The 16,451-nt window shown below is 54.9% G+C and overlaps 7 protein-coding genes across 7 annotated transcripts; 4 read left to right on the forward strand and 3 right to left on the reverse strand.

Annotated features, from left to right (window-relative positions):
* Nucleotides 1–108: 108 nt before the first annotated feature.
* On the forward strand, nucleotides 109–1,407 carry BU26DRAFT_524529 (MRP-L47-domain-containing protein). Its single transcript, XM_033830307.1, has 3 exons — nucleotides 109–521; nucleotides 574–887; nucleotides 938–1,407. The coding sequence occupies exons 1-3, from the start codon at nucleotides 158–160 to the stop codon at nucleotides 1,091–1,093; spliced, it is 834 nt and encodes a 277-aa protein (XP_033677416.1). The 5' UTR covers nucleotides 109–157; the 3' UTR covers nucleotides 1,094–1,407.
* Nucleotides 1,408–1,763: 356 nt separating this feature from the next.
* On the forward strand, nucleotides 1,764–3,933 carry BU26DRAFT_494947 (rab GTPase activator). The gene is made up of 8 exons (XM_033826202.1): nucleotides 1,764–1,852; nucleotides 1,907–1,931; nucleotides 1,982–2,041; nucleotides 2,091–2,118; nucleotides 2,165–2,504; nucleotides 2,557–3,108; nucleotides 3,158–3,415; nucleotides 3,464–3,933. Exons 1-8 carry the CDS (start codon nucleotides 1,807–1,809, stop codon nucleotides 3,553–3,555), a joined length of 1,401 nt encoding a protein of 466 aa, XP_033677417.1. The 5' UTR covers nucleotides 1,764–1,806; the 3' UTR covers nucleotides 3,556–3,933.
* A 192-nt stretch (nucleotides 3,934–4,125) lies between these two features.
* BU26DRAFT_524531 (GPI ethanolamine phosphate transferase 1) lies at nucleotides 4,126–7,695 on the forward strand. Its single transcript, XM_033830308.1, has 7 exons — nucleotides 4,126–4,195; nucleotides 4,243–4,343; nucleotides 4,394–5,961; nucleotides 6,008–6,195; nucleotides 6,248–6,392; nucleotides 6,440–6,548; nucleotides 6,597–7,695. Exons 2-7 carry the CDS (start codon nucleotides 4,283–4,285, stop codon nucleotides 7,409–7,411), a joined length of 2,886 nt encoding a protein of 961 aa, XP_033677418.1. The 5' UTR covers nucleotides 4,126–4,195; nucleotides 4,243–4,282; the 3' UTR covers nucleotides 7,412–7,695.
* Nucleotides 7,696–8,154: 459 nt separating this feature from the next.
* BU26DRAFT_534892 (uncharacterized protein) lies at nucleotides 8,155–9,218 on the forward strand (the record flags this gene model as incomplete). The annotated part of the gene is made up of 2 exons (XM_033831240.1): nucleotides 8,155–8,596; nucleotides 8,656–9,218. The coding sequence occupies 2 exons, from the start codon at nucleotides 8,155–8,157 to the stop codon at nucleotides 9,216–9,218; spliced, it is 1,005 nt and encodes a 334-aa protein (XP_033677419.1).
* A 907-nt stretch (nucleotides 9,219–10,125) lies between these two features.
* On the reverse strand, nucleotides 10,126–10,672 carry BU26DRAFT_160795 (uncharacterized protein). The gene has a single exon (XM_033820125.1). It carries the CDS (start codon nucleotides 10,593–10,595, stop codon nucleotides 10,167–10,169), a length of 429 nt encoding a protein of 142 aa, XP_033677420.1. The 5' UTR covers nucleotides 10,596–10,672; the 3' UTR covers nucleotides 10,126–10,166.
* Nucleotides 10,673–12,181: 1,509 nt separating this feature from the next.
* Nucleotides 12,182–14,451, reverse strand: BU26DRAFT_160962 (uncharacterized protein). The gene is made up of 4 exons (XM_033820126.1): nucleotides 13,460–14,451; nucleotides 12,806–13,412; nucleotides 12,443–12,759; nucleotides 12,182–12,390 (listed from the first exon to the last, which is right to left on the reverse strand). Exons 1-4 carry the CDS (start codon nucleotides 14,225–14,227, stop codon nucleotides 12,328–12,330), a joined length of 1,755 nt encoding a protein of 584 aa, XP_033677421.1. The 5' UTR covers nucleotides 14,228–14,451; the 3' UTR covers nucleotides 12,182–12,327.
* A 574-nt stretch (nucleotides 14,452–15,025) lies between these two features.
* Nucleotides 15,026–16,358, reverse strand: BU26DRAFT_524535 (Yip1-domain-containing protein). Its single transcript, XM_033830309.1, has 3 exons — nucleotides 16,213–16,358; nucleotides 15,456–16,005; nucleotides 15,026–15,407 (listed from the first exon to the last, which is right to left on the reverse strand). Exons 1-3 carry the CDS (start codon nucleotides 16,298–16,300, stop codon nucleotides 15,158–15,160), a joined length of 888 nt encoding a protein of 295 aa, XP_033677422.1. The 5' UTR covers nucleotides 16,301–16,358; the 3' UTR covers nucleotides 15,026–15,157.
* Nucleotides 16,359–16,451: the final 93 nt, after the last annotated feature.

A 16,451-nucleotide genomic window follows, 5' to 3' on the forward strand; every position in this document is an offset into this window, starting at 1 on the left:
TCAGAAGACGGGAGCGGCAGCGCGGGGCTTTAAGGGCTGAGCCGGGGCTGAGGTAAGGCCGAGCTAGCGCCCTTTGGGTTACGCCGATCACTTCACTTTTGCTGCAAGCACCTGGGCACAGCCTGCGAACTGCAACACCAGAAGCTCAGCCCTGACAATGACGGCCACACCGACATTTCGAGGTGTGCGCCATTCGCTGATCTCGACGCCCTCCGACCTTGTGCTCTCGCTCCTCGCGCCTTCCGTTCGATGCACCCGAAGCGCACCCGTAGCTCGATTCTCTACGTCGCCGGCATTATGGAAACGAGATAACAACAAGAACCGGGGGCTGTCTGCTATCAGACATACTGGGCCGCGTCGGAGACAGACGCTCTCTGTCAAGCAGAAAGACTACGCGAACCAGCAGCTGCCGACGCCCGTAGAACGCACGTCCACGGTCTATGGCGATCCTGACCACGGTCTCTGGGAGTTCTTCACGGGCAAGAAGCTGCTGAGAACACCACAGGAAGAGTCGCGGCATGGTGTGTGCACAATTCTTGGGAGAGCTGCGTGGAAAACTAATCATTGAGCTAGGGCGAGCATGGACAGTCGCCGAGCTTCGCGAACGGAATTGGGAGACCCTACAACAGTTGTGGTGGGTGTGCGTGAAGGAGCGCAACCGCCTTGCAACAGAGAAGATTGAGCGGGCCCGGCAAAAAGCCGGTTATGGCGACGTCGAGAATGAAGACAGGGACAAGACAGTACAAGAGACTATGAAGGCGATTGTCGAAACTTTGGTGGAACGACACAATGCTTACCAGGAGGCGTACGAGCTTGCGAGGCATGATCCCACCATTGATCTAACCCGCACTGAGAATCAGTACCAAGAGCCCACATACGATCCAGAGGTAAGCCGCCGCAGTCTCGCCTCATCCCAGGATCACGCTAATAATTGAAGGGACTGTATGAGGCCGCCGAAGACGATACAGACGGCTCATTCGACGCTATGCAGGAGGTTCAGGAGAGACAAGCCTCCAAAGACCAGCCATCATCTAGCGCAGACCCTTCGAGCTCGCCCGATCGAGCCAAAGAACGAACCGCGAACTTGTCTTAGATGTATGAATTGTGGGCATAGGAAAGGAATGTGCTCATCCTATGGGAACGAGATGACGCAAGCAGTCGGATGGACGATGTCTTCCAATTACTCCTTCGCGTCGTCCCAGAGTGGCTGGTCTCTGCCATTGGATTGTAACGATATCATTGTGTGTAGAATCTCGTGGGCGATTATACTGTACAACATCGCAGATCGAGAGACGTGGAGGACGGGTCTTTCTCGACCATGTAGAGCCGAAGGGACCATGGGGGCTTGTCTGGCCAAATAGTGTATCTATAGAGGAAAGGGATGCCCTCGGGCAGGTTACAGTTCCATGCTCGCCTCCTTCTCACATGTCAGTAGCTGCACAAGGAACGAGAAATCGTCAGGCTCTCCAGAGGTAATGTATATGCGCTTCGGCGGGCACGAAACCCTCCAAGAAAGATCAACCGGTACTAGGGGTGCGCGTGCCTGCGGATGCCTCTCGTTTTGAGCATTATTCTAGCGGCCCACGAGGCCGAAACGAGATGCGTCCAGAGAATACCCTGGCAGGTGTTCTCCTGTCGCATGAAAGCGCTCTGCGCCACAGCAAATGACGAGCCGAATTCAAAGGAGCTACGAGCACCCCCACATCAACTGCTCACCGCAACACCGCCCACACCACCAACGCCCTCTATTTACCCCAGGTCCCGCCAACTGTCTTTCTTTCTCTTCTCTACTATCCATTCTCCACCATGGACGAGATTGCACCCGAGTACGACGTCGTGGTCCTGGGAACAGGTGGGCGCCTACCCCGCCAAAACATCCCGCCAGAAAGCTAATCCCCCGTCGCAGGCCTCACCGAATGCGTCCTCTCCGGGTAACACACCGCCCGCCGTGAGCGAAAGCACAATGCTGACCGCTTTCTAGTGTTCTCAGTGTGAAGGGGAAGAAGGTGCTGCACATTGACCGCAACGACCACTACGGAGGGTAAGTAAGGCAGCAATCGTGCTGAAACAGAGGTTCTAAGTCGTGGCAGCGAGGCAGCGTCAGTCAACATCGAAGCGGTATGTTCCTGCACATCTGCGGGTTACCAATTGCTGACCCTCGAAGCTCTTTAAGAAGTATGGCCAGACCGCCGGCGAGCCGTGGAAGAAGTACGGCCGCGTCAACGATTGGAACATCGACCTCGTCCCGAAGCTGCTCATGGCGAACGGCGAACTGACAAACATCCTGGTCTCCACGGACGTCACGCGATATCTCGAATTCAAGCAGATTGCTGGTAGTTATGTACAGCAGGGCCACGGCCCCAAGGCAACCGTGGCGAAGGTACCCTCCGATGCGGGCGAAGCGCTGCGTTCGCCGTTGATGGGCTTGTTCGAGAAGCGCCGGGCGAGGAACTTCTTGGAATGGGTTGGTGCATACAAGACCGATGATCCGGCGACACACAAGGGTGGGTGGCACGCATATCGCGAGCTTGATAGCTTACTGATTGGGCGTTGCAGGTCTTGACGTACCAAACATCACCATGAAGGAAGTGTATGACAAGTTTGGCTTGGAGGCCGGCACCAGAGACTTTATTGGCCACTCGATGGCTCTGTACCAGACGGACGACTACATTAACAGGAAAGGCATGGCCAACGACGCCATTGAGCGCATCAGACTCTATGTCAACTCCATGGCGAGATACGGAAAGTCGCCCTACATCTACCCCTTGTACGGCCTCGGAGAGCTCCCGCAGGGATTCGCTCGTCTGTCAGCTATCTATGGCGGCACATATATGTTGAACACTGATGTCGACGAGTTCCTCTACGACGGCAAGAAGGTAGCCGGCATCAAGGCCACGATGAAGGAGAGGGGAGATGATGGGCCAGGGATGAAGTTTGAGACCAAGTGCAAGAAGATTCTGGCAGACCCATCATACTTCCCCGGAAAAGCGCGAGTCACCGGACACCTCCTCAAGGCCATCTGCATCCTGAACCACCCCATCGCCAGCACGGACAATTCCGATTCGCTGCAGCTCATCATTCCTCAGTCCCAGGTTGGCCGAAAGCATGGTGAGTGGTCATCGGACCCAGCTAATGAGACATAGCTGACGAGAGATAGATATCTATATCGCCGTCGTCTCGTCCGCTCACAATGTCTGCCCAAAGGGCTACTACATCGCCATAGTTTCTACCATCGCCGAAGGCGATAGCAACCACCACCTCGAACTGCAGCCCGGTATCGACCGCCTCGGAAAGATTGAGGAGCAATTCATGGGCCCGCCTATTCCGCTCTATGAGCCGATCGAGAGCGGAGAGGACGACAACATCTTTATTTCCAAGAGCTACGATGCTACAAGTCACTTCGAGACCACAACTGGTGAGTGGAGTCCACTGTTGCGCACAATTAAAATGCTAATATTTGCAGATGATATCAAGAACATCTACCGACGCGCCGAGGGTCATGAGCTCGTTGTTGAAGGTCTAAGAGACGGCCAGAATTTCAATGTGGAAGAATAAATATGGAGGGCTATGTAGTATCCGCGCTCTGGTGTCAATTTGGTATTTGACTTGCGAGTCAGTTGGCGAACGTGGTCCATAACAACCATGCATTCCCCGAAGACCGTGGAGTGCTTGGTGTTTGTGTCGTGTTCCTAGACAGAGACGCAGAAGCCGCTGTGATGTCATTCAAAGCCATCTTGTGCGCTTCTAGCTCACAATGTGTGCTTGAATACGTGGTTAAAGCCGTTTAGAGTCTGCTATACACCCGTGGACGAATATTTGACGCTCCTTGCGGGGGATACCCCGACGCCTCCAATCTTGGTACAGCCTCTACTTAAGTCTTTCATCTAAGCCCTGGAGTCTCCCTTCACCAAGTACCTTACTATTCTTATATATAGAAAAGTTGTGCTTTGCACTCTCACCTTTTCGGAATGACATCAATAGCCACTAGCCAAAACAGGAAAGCGTGGTCCATGCGCAGGGACACTTCTCCATAGACGGCCGCGTAGCCTTTAGCCCTTGGGGTGCTCACCGCGTCAAACCTCCCGTTTGCTGTCTTTTAGAGACATCCGCTCCTTTGGAACCTCAGCATGGCGCAAGTCGGGCGCTATCGTTTTCTTTCGATTGCGGTGGTCTTCCACCTCGTATACATTTACAGGTGAGTCGTCAGAATGCTCTAAGCAGCGCGAACTGACGAGTCAAAAGCATTTTCTCAATTTACTTCGTGAGCCCGATTGTTCATGGCATGCGCGAGCACCGTGTAGAGGCTCGGGAACCGCCCGCCAAAAGGCTGGTGCTCTTCGTTGGTTAGTGCCCTGGACGCCTTCGGAGAGTCAAAGGCTGACAGCAGATGCAGGAGATGGCCTCCGCGCGGACAAGGCATTCCAGTCGTTTCCTGATCCCAATGCCACAGATCCCAGTTCCGAAGACGCGAAAGTACCCCGCCCTCTTGCGCCGTTCCTAAGATCTCGAGTCCTCGAACACGGAACCTTCGGCGTCTCTCACACTCGAGTACCTACCGAATCTCGACCCGGTCATGTCGCGCTAATTGCAGGATTATACGAGGATGTATCTGCGGTTATGACAGGGTGGAAGCTGAATCCGGTAAATTTCGACAGCGTCTTCAACCGAAGCAGGCATACATGGAGTTGGGGCAGTCCGGACATCTTGCCCATGTTCGAGCAGGGAGCAGTACCGGGACGGGTAGATGCGGACATGTATGGCGCAGAAGATGAAGATTTTTCCAAGGATGCATATCACCTGGATGAATGGGTTTTTGAGAAGGTCAAGAAGCTGTTCCAGGACGCAAAGACGAATACGACCCTCGACGCCGAATTGCGGAAGGAGCAAAATGTATTCTTCCTTCACTTGCTAGGGCTGGACACTACTGGCCACTCGGACCGACCGTATTCGACGAAGTACCTCTACAACATCCAGGTCGTGGATAAGGGAGTTCAGGAGATCACTAAGCTGATCGAGGACTTCTATGGAGACGGAAAGACGGCGTTCGTTTTCACGGCAGATCATGGCATGAGCGACTGGGGCAGTCATGGCGACGGACATCCGGACAATACCCGCACGCCGCTAATCGCATGGGGCTCCGGCGTCGCGGCCCCGATCGTGAACAAATCCGGAGTAGCCAACGGCCACGAAGACGGCTTCTCGTCCGACTGGGGCCTTGACCACATACAACGGCACGATGTCGCCCAAGCCGATGTGGCAGCTCTCATGGCCTACCTTGTGGGATTAGCTTTCCCGAGTAACTCTGTCGGAGAGCTGCCCCTTTCGTATCTGGACACGGATGCTAAGTCCAAGGCCGAGGCGCTTCTGGTGAATGCAAAAGAGATACTGGAAATGTATCATGTGAAGGAGGATTTGAAGAAGTCCACCGAACTCTATTACAAGCCCTTCCCAGGGTTAGGCGACGAAGCGCACTCCGTCGACTTCCGGATCTCACGAATTCAGGACGCTATAGACACAGGGAACACAGATGATGCCATCCGCCAGTCCAACGAACTAATTCAGCTCGGTCTTCAAGGCCTCCGATATCTGCAAACCTATGACTGGCTCTTCCTCCGAACACTGGTGACCGCCGGTTACATTGGCTGGATCATGTTCGCTATCACAACCGTCATCGACCTCCATGTCCTCAACGAAGAATCAGAGACTTTCAGGACCGTGCCGAGCATGATTGTGTTTTCATCGGTACTTGCGGCTTTATACTCCGCGCTCTTCGTGCAGCAGTCGCCGTGGATCTACTACGCTTATGCTTTCTTCCCGGTCATGTTCTGGGAGGAGGTATGGGCTCGACGACCATCGCTTATTAAAGGCAGCAAAGTTCTTTTTGGCCATATCAATACTCATGGCGACATCATTAGACTGACGCTTTCTACGCTTGGCTTCTTCGGGCTCCTGGAAGCATTGGTAGATCTACCATCTTCGAATCATAAACCAGGCTGATTGTGTGTAGGTCCAAAGCTACTTCAAGCGAGAAATTTATACCATTTGCTATTTGCTAGCAACGACCTGGCCGGCGTTCTACGGTCACGAGTTCATGAAACAGAATCTTCTGACTGTTGCAAGCTGGGTTTTATCGTGCATGCTAATGAGCGTGTTCACGATGCTTCCAGCAAACAAAATAGAGGACCTCACAATGATGTAAGAATCTTCCTCACATGAACTCAGAACGAGAAACTGATGGCATATATAGCATGACGGGAGGCATCCTGATGTTCGCCGTTGGCGTTCTATATCTTCTCTTCGAAAAGAGCATCCTTGCGGGTGCAGAATCCGCTGACGAGGAGCTTGTTACTTCGGGGGTAGATGTCACGTCTCGGATCATAGTGGGCTTCCAAGTAAGATTTTTAGTTCCTGGACACTTTCAACTACTAACGCGGGAAAGGTCGGACTCGTTGCTCTGGCAATGTACGTCACAAGATCTAGTGTGCTGCATCTTCAGTCTAGGCAGGGTCTACTGACTGGACATAAAGTGGTGGGCTGGTTTACTCTTGGTTGGTATTGCATCAATACTTTCCGCGAGACATGTCTAATAGAGATAGTGGCTTCACTGGTTCTTCCCTTCGCCCACGCCCATCGACCCAACAGTCACTACCTTCACCGCCTTGTGGTCATCTTCCTCCAGTTCGCACCAACCTTCATCATCCTCACGATCTCGTATGAGGGACTCTTCTACTTCGCATTCTGCCTCTGCCTCTTCAGCTGGATGCACTTGGAACACCGCGTCTTCCTGTATACGAGCAAAACGTTAGAACCGGCGTCTGCCACGACCAATCCCCTCGAACCAGCCGTCGCAGCGGCTACAGATCGACTGTCGTCGATCAAGAAGGGCGATTACCGCTCGCTCACACTAGCAGATGCTCGGATAGCTCTGTTCTTCTTTTTCTTCATCCAGTCAGCCTTCTTCAGTACCGGCAACATTGCCTCAGTATCCTCCTTCTCTCTGGACGCCGTCTCCAGACTCATCCCAGTTTTCGACCCCTTCTCCCAAGGGGCTCTACTAATTCTCAAAATCATGGTGCCTTTCGCAGCACTAAGCGCCAACTTTGGGCTGCTCAACCGCAGGTTAGGCGTTGCACCATCGGCGCTGTTCATGGTGGTCATGGCTGTTAGCGACGTCATGACGTTGAGTTTCTTCTACATGGTGAAGGACGAGGGAAGCTGGCTCGACATTGGCACGACGATCAGCCACTTTTTCATTGCAAGCCTATTAGGCGTTTTTGTCGCGGGCTTAGAGCTCGTCAGCGAGCATATCATCGGAGGAGCGGAATTCGAGCGCACTGAAAAGGAGGGACAGCTTGCCAACGGAGCGCACAATGGGCGGGCGAATGGGACTTCTAATGGACTCGCGAAGTAGGCACGCGATCGCGTCCCGGGTTGTGTATACTATACAAGGCTATTACGACACAAGAGCGCATTTGAAAGATTCGGTCGCATTTCCCTTGCTGATGGTGTGCGGGTTCTGAGACTCGAGGTCACACGAGAGGACGGATGAGGCGCCCCGCAGCATGGCGGCGCACTGTGCACAGTACGTGAATTTGTTGGCGGCAACGCGATATTCAAGGCGCATCAGGACGCGCGACGAGGGCAGCGGAAAGGCATGAGTTTGAGATGGCGAATCCAGAATTATTAATGATGGCGTTTCAAACCGGGGGTGGGGGTCCGTCCGGAGGCTCAAAGCGCTGGGCGGGGAGGCTGGGGGCTTCGGGCTTGGCAACTTCGCGCCGAAGCGAGCTAAGACATCGTCATGAGGTCTTCGACGTGGTATTGCGGAGACGGCGTCGACAACAATTGCGGCAACGGACTCGCCTTGTTTTATTCTTCCCTTTTGCAGCCGTACGCTGCGCTCTGTGCGACGGGCTTCGTTTGTGTCACCGCGAACAAGTTTATCTCTGTGCGCCGCTCTCCCCTCTGCCCAACCACCACGGCCGCTACCAACCATCGCAATTTTGGTCCACTCAACAAACCTCTGCCGGTCCAGCCTCCATCTCCATCCTACCACTCTCTCCTGACCGGTAATCGCGGCCCCCTCAACCGCGGGCGCCTCCATATATTCCGTCCCGCTTGCTCCTCGCGCCCTTCGTCCCTTCTTTCTCCATAATGTTCTTCAAGCGCCGCTCCCGGGCCAACAGCTACATCGACAACGACGCTCCCCCACGCTCCCAGTCCTACGACGACTACGAGAAGCGCCCCGACTCGAGCCGCGAAAAGCACCAGCAGAGCGTCTCGTCGCCCACCGAGGAAGACATGTATCCGCGCCCGCAGCAGCCGCAGGAGCCCTTCCAGCAGGCGAGGGGCATGCCCAACGGCGGCCACAACGCGATGCCCAACCTGGGCCAGCCCACGCCGCCTCTGAGCAGCGGCAAGACGGAGCCCATGCCTGACCTGCTGGCGCAGGCCTTCAATCAGGCCGTACGCCCGTACACGGATAAGATTGAGCAGCTCGAGAGCCAGCTCGCCGACATGCAGGCCTGGGTCGAGCAGCTCGAGCAGCAGCGCGCGGAGGTGCACAGCTGGATTGATAAGCGCGGACTGCGACCTGGTACGTACCCATCACATGTTCCATGTCCCTATCTGAGCGCAGAGACTAATAATCTACAGACGTCCCGCCCTCAATCGCAAAGATCATGGACACCACCACGCCCGAGGCCGCCGTCACCCTCAACGCACAGCTCGACCGCAAAATCACAATCGTGAACTTCGACCTGCACCGCCTGCAAGACGACCTCAACGACTCTATCTCAAGCGCACACTTCGCCTCGGCAATGCTCAAATTCCTCCCAGACATCCAGCGCCTGTGCCTTCTCCCGGCCGGCCCCCGCCACGCCTTTGACCTTGTCCTCAAGCTAGGCGGCAATCTCAACTCACACGGCGGCCTCGACAGCAACGATGCCACCGACATCGCCGCGCGCCGCGACTTCTACGGCCGCCTCGACGCCGCTATGGTGGACGTCGTGTCGCGCCGCTTCGGCGAGGGTGAGGACTGGAACGTGCAGCGCGAGATCAAGCGCATTGAGAAGACGGCGAGTTATCTGCGGACGTTCGGCGTCGAGCCGTACTTCCCGCAGACGCTGGATCTCATGCGCAGGGAGATTGAGTACAGGGGTGGACAGCCGGTGAATGGTGCGCCGAACGGCCAGGGGTCGCCGCCGCGGTACCATTGAGATTGGCAAAGATCTATCTGGGACTTGCTGAGCTGACTAGTGGCAGACCTTCGTCGATGGAGCCGCACAGTCCAAAAAAGCGAGTCGTCACTTCCGGTTGATATGCGGATCTCTTCGGCCTTGCAACTGGATCGCCACCAACGTCGCGACCTGTTCATCACTATTTCTCGACTATATTTTGTACTTTCTTCCCAGTCGAGCATACTCTCACCCTCTCGGCCCTACGACACCTCTTTTCTTGCCTGTGTTTTTCATTTTTGCTCTCCATCGGGCTTGGGTATACGGCTGCTTCACGACTGTACTTAATAGCACCACGTCACGAATCTCCTTGTTAGCATGGAGGGGTGGGAATCATGCCGTTTCACGCTTTTACGTGAGCGGTGGCGCATGGCGTTGATAGTTTTGCGCGTTCGTCTGGATGTATGGAGCGGCAGACGAGAAGGAAGGGCCAGGGCCAGGCAAGTATAGAGAGCTTGAGCCGGCCGAGTAATAGGGACATAGGAGATGAAAACGAAAAGAAGGCTTGAACTCCAACATCCTTCCTCCCTTCCCAACCAGATTACTGACCGGAGCTTTACAAAGAAATTATCCCTTGCTCCTTACATATCCTCGCGAGCAAACTGTCTTTCCATCCTACCAACTCACCCGGTCTCTCCGTCTCCACAATATCCCCCGCATCCATGATAACCACCTTATCATATTCCAAAACCCGCCTCCAGCCGATGCGCAACAGCGAGTACTGTGCATCCTTTACTCACAAACTACTGCCGTATGAGCTTCCGCATCATATCATGTTTCACGTCGTCCAAGTTCGATGTCCCTTCATCGAGAACACAAGATCTCTGGACGCTGTGGGAGTAGCATAGTCCGCGCGAGGCAGAAGGGTTGGGTCTGCCCCGGGGAGAGGGTGTTGGGGTTTATGGGAATCTCGAGGATGCGTGTTAGGGTTTAGCTATCGAGGATTTTGAGGGAATGTGGGGATAGAAGGAAGGAACGTGGAGATGGGTATAAGAGGCGGATACGTGGGGACTCGATGTCCCCATTTTGCGGCCAGTCCTCTAGCACTTGTGCGAATGCATCGGCGTCCTCCTCCTCATCAGCCGGTATATCACTCGCGAAGCTCTCTAGCCGTGCGATAGCGCCTAAATCTGTCTCCAGCGTCGTCCACTCGATCACCCACCTATTCAAGCGATCGCCAAACCCCAGAATAGCAATCAAGCCCACGCCAACAGATAATGCGCTACCGGCGCGCTTGACGAAGATGGCGGACGAGACGAGCAGGACGGCGATGGAAGAAGAAGCGTGGCTAAGAACGCGTTCGGTAGGCCCTATAGATACGATGGCCCCTTCGGAGGTAATGCTCAGGATTGCCTCCATGAAGGATAAGACATATGCTGTCCCAAGTCAGCCGCCGGTGTTTTTTTTGTCTACTGAAACATATAGGATCGTTCCCGAGTGCGTGACCAACACCACAATCATCCTTAACGCCCTCAACACTCCTTAAAGGTCCAATAATGAGAACCCGCCATCTTTTGTAGAACCTTGCTTAAATGCCTCCAGCAACCTCTTAGAGCCAAAATCCTCCTTAATCCGCATCGGTTCATCTGGGCGGAGAAAGGCCTTATACCCCGTCCTCAACATCCCGTTTAGCCACCAGAACACCCCCCGAGAAAACACTCTACTCAGCGGTGTCCGGCGGGAGACCCCTATACTGTGCCAATAACCAGCGCCTCTTACCCTGCACTTCAGCGACCAATAAACCAGTTCAAGTGCAAGACAACCAGCTACAGCGACGGCTGTCTTTACTGACAGGAGGCGAAGCCATAGAGCACGGATCTACACCGCATCGAAGAGAATAGTGAGGAAGAGGTACACTTTAATCGCGTCCTCGCTTCGAGGCGATTTGACACACTCGAGCAGCGAAAGACTGAGACTAACAATCACTGAAACAGAAACTCTGCGCGGAAATCGCCGTCTTAATCAATGCGATGCCTCCATAACCAGCGCGTAGAAGGCAAGTGATAAGCTGCGCCGCGAGGAGAAGTACGTATAAACTTGATAGCCACATTCATCAGCTTAGAAGTAAATGATCCCCGATGCATCCCACCAGTCTACTCAACACAAACCCACTTCGCCTTCTTCTCCCCCTCCTCCTCCGCTCAAAAGCCACCATACGCTCACTAGCGCATATATCAAGAACACAGCTGATGGCAGAATCGAGAGGATACTTTACGCGAATAACAACGTAAAGTCAAAGTCCCTGTGATTCTTATTACGGACAACGGAACCGAAGCTATTGTCGTTCGACATGTTGGATTGGGAGGCACTCATGGTGGCATTCGTACTGCGAAGGTCCGTTAGTGACCGAGGATTGGGAGATCTGAGGGGAATATGGTAGCAGGAGAAAGAACGAAAGTAAAGTAGCAACGGGATACTGCAGTATGATTGCATACGGCGTTGGCGGCTTAAGCGAACGCCGTATGAACTCTGCCCTTCTCGGAGGCCTGAAGGGGTAGACCGCGACGTTAAGAGGAAAGAGGGGGAAGAAACCGCTAATCCGGAATGGCGGATGCCAACGCCTGCAGACTCATGCAAAACACCGACGACATTGACATTGAAGTGGCCATGAGAAGAAACGACATCAAGACGTACAAAGAGATCGTATTTTGATATCCGCAAAGATAAACGCATCAGACCATCTATCCATGTATGACACGTATTGACACCCGAGCCTCCCTCCAATGCCCAAAAGACACATGCGTGAGCGCTGAAGATGCCAACACGAATCCCTTTTACCAAATGCCCCTCATATATCATGCAAAGAGTGATCGTCGCTGCCGTGCATCGCTATCGTGAAACGAAATCTATGCCGGATGTTGGATTGATGTTGATAAATCTGTCAAAAGGTCGAACGCTGTGAAGAAGCATGGGTTGAAAAGATGCCGAGCATTGGGAGCTCGGCGAGAAACAAGGGGAAGCGGGGTCCAGCTTCTATCCAAGATGCTGTAATGCTCAAAGGCATGCCCGAGAAAGGATGGATCCAATCGATTACCGATGGTGTGGAGGTATGTCCGTATATTTGGGGTCATTGCACGAACTGAGCAAGACATTATAAGCTTTCCTTGATGTTTTCGACGGTTTTGTACAGGTCAACGGCTCGTTCATTTTTCAGCTGCAGATTGCTTGTCAACCAATGGCTCGGTAGGCCATGTCTAGGAACTTACCTTGAGAGTGTGCGACTCAACTTCGCCCGTGGCAGTGGGCGCGGTGAAGAACAACTTCCCGTCCTTTGGTACGGTTCCCTCCGCATCACCGAAACCCATATTCCGAGTAACGGCCGCGTTGAGGAGCAGACGGTGAGTACCGTCTGCGCGAAGGACGAACCTAGCCCTTGTTGGAGGATCTCGGGTGACGTTCAGCTTGAAAGGCCCAACACCACGCTCGTGCCACTGCTTCTTTCCGGTTTCGCCAGCCAAAGTGTAGAGTTTAGCGCGGCCGGTCCAGACGGTGTCTTCGCCTTCTTCGCCCGTTTCGAGAGGGGCTATTAGGTATTAGCACACATCCTTCAAGGAAAGAGAAGCACCTACCATGAGGTGGGAGGATGGGCTGACTCCCCCTTTCCGAACGCTCCTCGCCATTTTCAGCTTCTTCATCATCTGCACCTTCATTCTCATTCTCTGATCCGTCCTCGTTATCTTCCTCTTCTTCAGCCTGGTTCTCAGCCGCACCAAACTGCGCGGGCTTGTGGGTTAAACCAGTGATGCCCACTCCAGTACCAAAGGAGATAGAAGATTTCGAAGCGCCGATACGTCCGAAAGCGCTGGCTCCCAATGGTCCACCGAATACTGGTTTGCCTCCGCTTGAGGCTCCACCAAAGGCTGACGGGCCAGAGCTGCTTCCGAGAGAGGTGAACCCGCTGGGCTTCGAAGTAGCTGTACTTGACGCAAATGATATGACCTTGTTGCCGCCTGCTGTGGCGAAGGGAGAGTTGGATCCGGTATTGCCGAGACCGCCAAAGGGTGAGGCACCGGACTTTGAAAAGCTGCTGAAACCAGACTTCTTGAACTTGTCGTCTGAAGTCTGTGGAGGGTGTTCTGCCGCTTTCCCGGTAGCGTTGGATATCTGGGGTTTCGGAGATATTGCGGCGAACGGAGACGTGGAGGAGGTGTTCGAGAAGCCGCTTCCTGCTGGGATCTTACAGAATATTAGCTTCAATGCAACGTGTGCATCATCGTACGAACCTTGGCCGCGCTTTCTGTTGTCTGGATTGCCGCCTGCGAAACGACCTCGTCTCGAGGTCGCTTCGTGTCCCTCTCGTCCCCCGCGTTGGCATTTGCTGCGGTGTCTTTTGAGGAGTCGGTTATGGAGCCTATCTGGACCCCAGAGGGCTCTACTTGATCGAGAGTGCGCTTGTTGTTCGGGCTGGTGACGGTGGCTTCTTTAATGGGGACGCCAGGTTCGGGAGTGATCTGTCGATCGGTTGTCGACGTCTTGGCTGGCGCAGGCTCGTCAATGTTGTGCATCGTCTCGTCTGTCTCATGCTCGTCAATCTTAGGAACGGGGGTAGTGCTGGTTAACGGCGGGACCGGAATTTCAATATCCTTTGGGCTCGTAATGTCTCGAGACTTCTTTCGTGTATGCCGCTCGTGCTTCTTTTCCGGGTGCTTTGCCTCCTCGTGGTCGTCCTCGAAGTCCTCGCGGCTTCGCTTCCGCCGTAGCCTTCCCCTCTCGCTCTCCGACCCTGATGTGCTAATGTCGCCGCGAGTACCATTGGGTGCGTCATCCATAAGCTGATCAGAGCTTGGTGGTGCATCCGAGGCGGCTTGGGCATCTATCCTCGTCTCTTTAAGCTTCTCGCGCACGGGTCTACCCTCGCTATCGCTGCTCTTGTCACTTCTAGCTGGGGAAGTGGGTTGTTCAGGCTTGGTAGACGTCTGCGGCTCCATCGTTGTATCCGTGGCTTCGGGAGCTGGCTGCGCCGGTTCTTCTGGCTCTGGTGAGCGCGCCATGGGTGCAGAGAGTGTGTGGTTCTTGGCCTTCGTTTTCGTAGTATGTGCAGAGGGCGGGGGTTGAAGAGTATTTTGTAGGCCTTCAACCTAGGCAACCTTCACTCGATCGTAGGGTGGTGTTGCCACAGTCCCGTGTGGACTAATCGCCCAGCGCCCCAATAGCGTGAAGAGGGACTCGTGAAGCTGTTGACCGCACGAGTCTTGCAACAGCCAGGAGAAGAGTGCGGAGGTAGTGCTTCAGCAAGGCTCCGCAGCCAGGCGCACGGGCGGCGATAAGCTATTCGCAGCAGCCGATTGATATTGTTGGATCGCAGAGGGCGCTGGAGAGCAGAGCGGAGGAGGGATCTTAGTTATCGAGCGAAACGGGAGAGCGTAGCACGGGAGCTGGACTTGGTCGTGCGGTGGGAGATGAGGGTCAAAGCGCTTTGTTGGCGGTGGTCAGCTAGTATTTACGCCTGCGGTCCAATGCGCCGCGTAGGAGGGCCGAGAATGGGCACGTCGTGCGGCAACGCGTGTGGCCGGGCCGGGAGCGGCGTGCGCGTTCTGGAGGGTGAATGGACGGGAGAGGGGAGAGTGCGGCGCTTCGATCTGCTGGTCGAGTGTGTTGTTCGGCAGCGGTGGCGGCAGCGGCCCTCTCGAGACCAAGACCAATGACGGAGGAGTGGTGGGGAAGGACGGTCGAACATTACACCATGAGCAACAACACCTACGTCGGCAAACCCTGGCTTCGCATTCTTAGTATAGCCCTGGAGTGCAGTTCATAGCGGGATGGAATTGCAAGGCGTTTGAAATTCAAAAGTTTCAATTGCGGCTCTGAGGCCAATTCGCCCAATCCTCCTGCAGGGCTAACACGTCCGACGCAATGGTGTTTAAACTACAGAATGGGACTGCTACACCGCAGCTACTATTACAGATCCGGAGTTACGAGCGCTAGCTGATGAGGCAGATGCAGCCCAGCGCGACGTAGAACACGAACAGCGGGTATACTGCGATGCCGACGCGATTCCTAACCACTCCCGAGCCGCCCATTATGCTGATGCCCGCCGCTAGTGACCAGGCTATGAGGACGAGGTACACCGGTATCCTGACGATGACGGGTATGCCAGCGGCGCTAAGGACTGAGGCGATGACGAGCGGAAAGAGCGTGTAGCCGATGATGGAGACAGACTGGAAGAAGGCGCTGCGGACGTTAGCGAAGAACCCAGAGCCCGCCAGCAGGACAGCTTACATATTCCCTCCCAGCAACTTGATCTGCAGAGTCACGACGGCCTCTCCTATCCATACCATGGCGAAGATGCCCGAGAACACGAGGTCCTTCTGGGAGTCCTGGGCGCCCCTGGAGAGGAAGAGACTGAGGAGCAGACAGAAGATCAACGGGCCCCACAGATCCCAGTCTCGCAGCCCCTCGCTCATGCCGCCCTGTAGAATGACATCCGCGTCTGGCCATCTGCCCGCAAGACTCCTAATTCCGCCGCCGAACCCATCAGCCTCTCCGCGCTCAGCTGCACCTATGCCACCTCCGCGGTGCATCATGCCCCCCAGTAGGTACTTGGGGTACAGCACCTGCTTCATCTTCTCCCAGATAGCAAGCAGGTCTCTCGAGAGTGTCTCCCATACTGTCTCATCGATGGTGTTGGTCGGCGCGCGGCGGTCCTCGCCGGGGATGCTCGAGGTCAGATACGACTGCGCGTTTCCGCCTGACCGCGACGAGATATTTCCAGTGAGCGGGGTGCGGTCGGAGGTGCCCTGGATCGGGTCGTCGAGATCGTCCAGCGTTGCTGTTGCATTCATTAGCAACGAAATCAAAGCTGTATACAGCGCCTGTGAGTCGCCGGGGACAGTGATGGCAGGCTCTTCTGAGGCCTGAAAATCCGCCCAGCGGCAAAGGTCGCTGAGGGACTTTAGGCTTGATCAAGTACATGTCAGAGCGCACACTGTCCCGCCGGCGTATATCAGGTGCTGTATGCGGCCGGCAGCTTGCGTACCATCGTCTGGATCGATCAGGTCCCGGTCCACCGCGTCGTTGTCGTATGGCGTATTTGCCGTTGAGGCGCTCGGCATCATTGCCGCCATGGTGGGATCCACTCTGCGAAAAGATTGTATATATGCTAGCTCGAATCGGCAGCTGGGGTGATGAATTTATGAAGCTCTCCAGGGCTGCGAACAGTTGGCGCCTTCGGCTTTCCAGCGGCGGCGGCTCGCATCCAAAACGGGCTAGCTATCC

The sequence above is a fragment of the Trematosphaeria pertusa genome (assembly GCF_010094035.1).
Source record: "Trematosphaeria pertusa strain CBS 122368 unplaced genomic scaffold BU26scaffold_20, whole genome shotgun sequence".
NCBI classification, from domain to species: Eukaryota; Fungi; Ascomycota; class Dothideomycetes; order Pleosporales; family Trematosphaeriaceae; genus Trematosphaeria; species Trematosphaeria pertusa.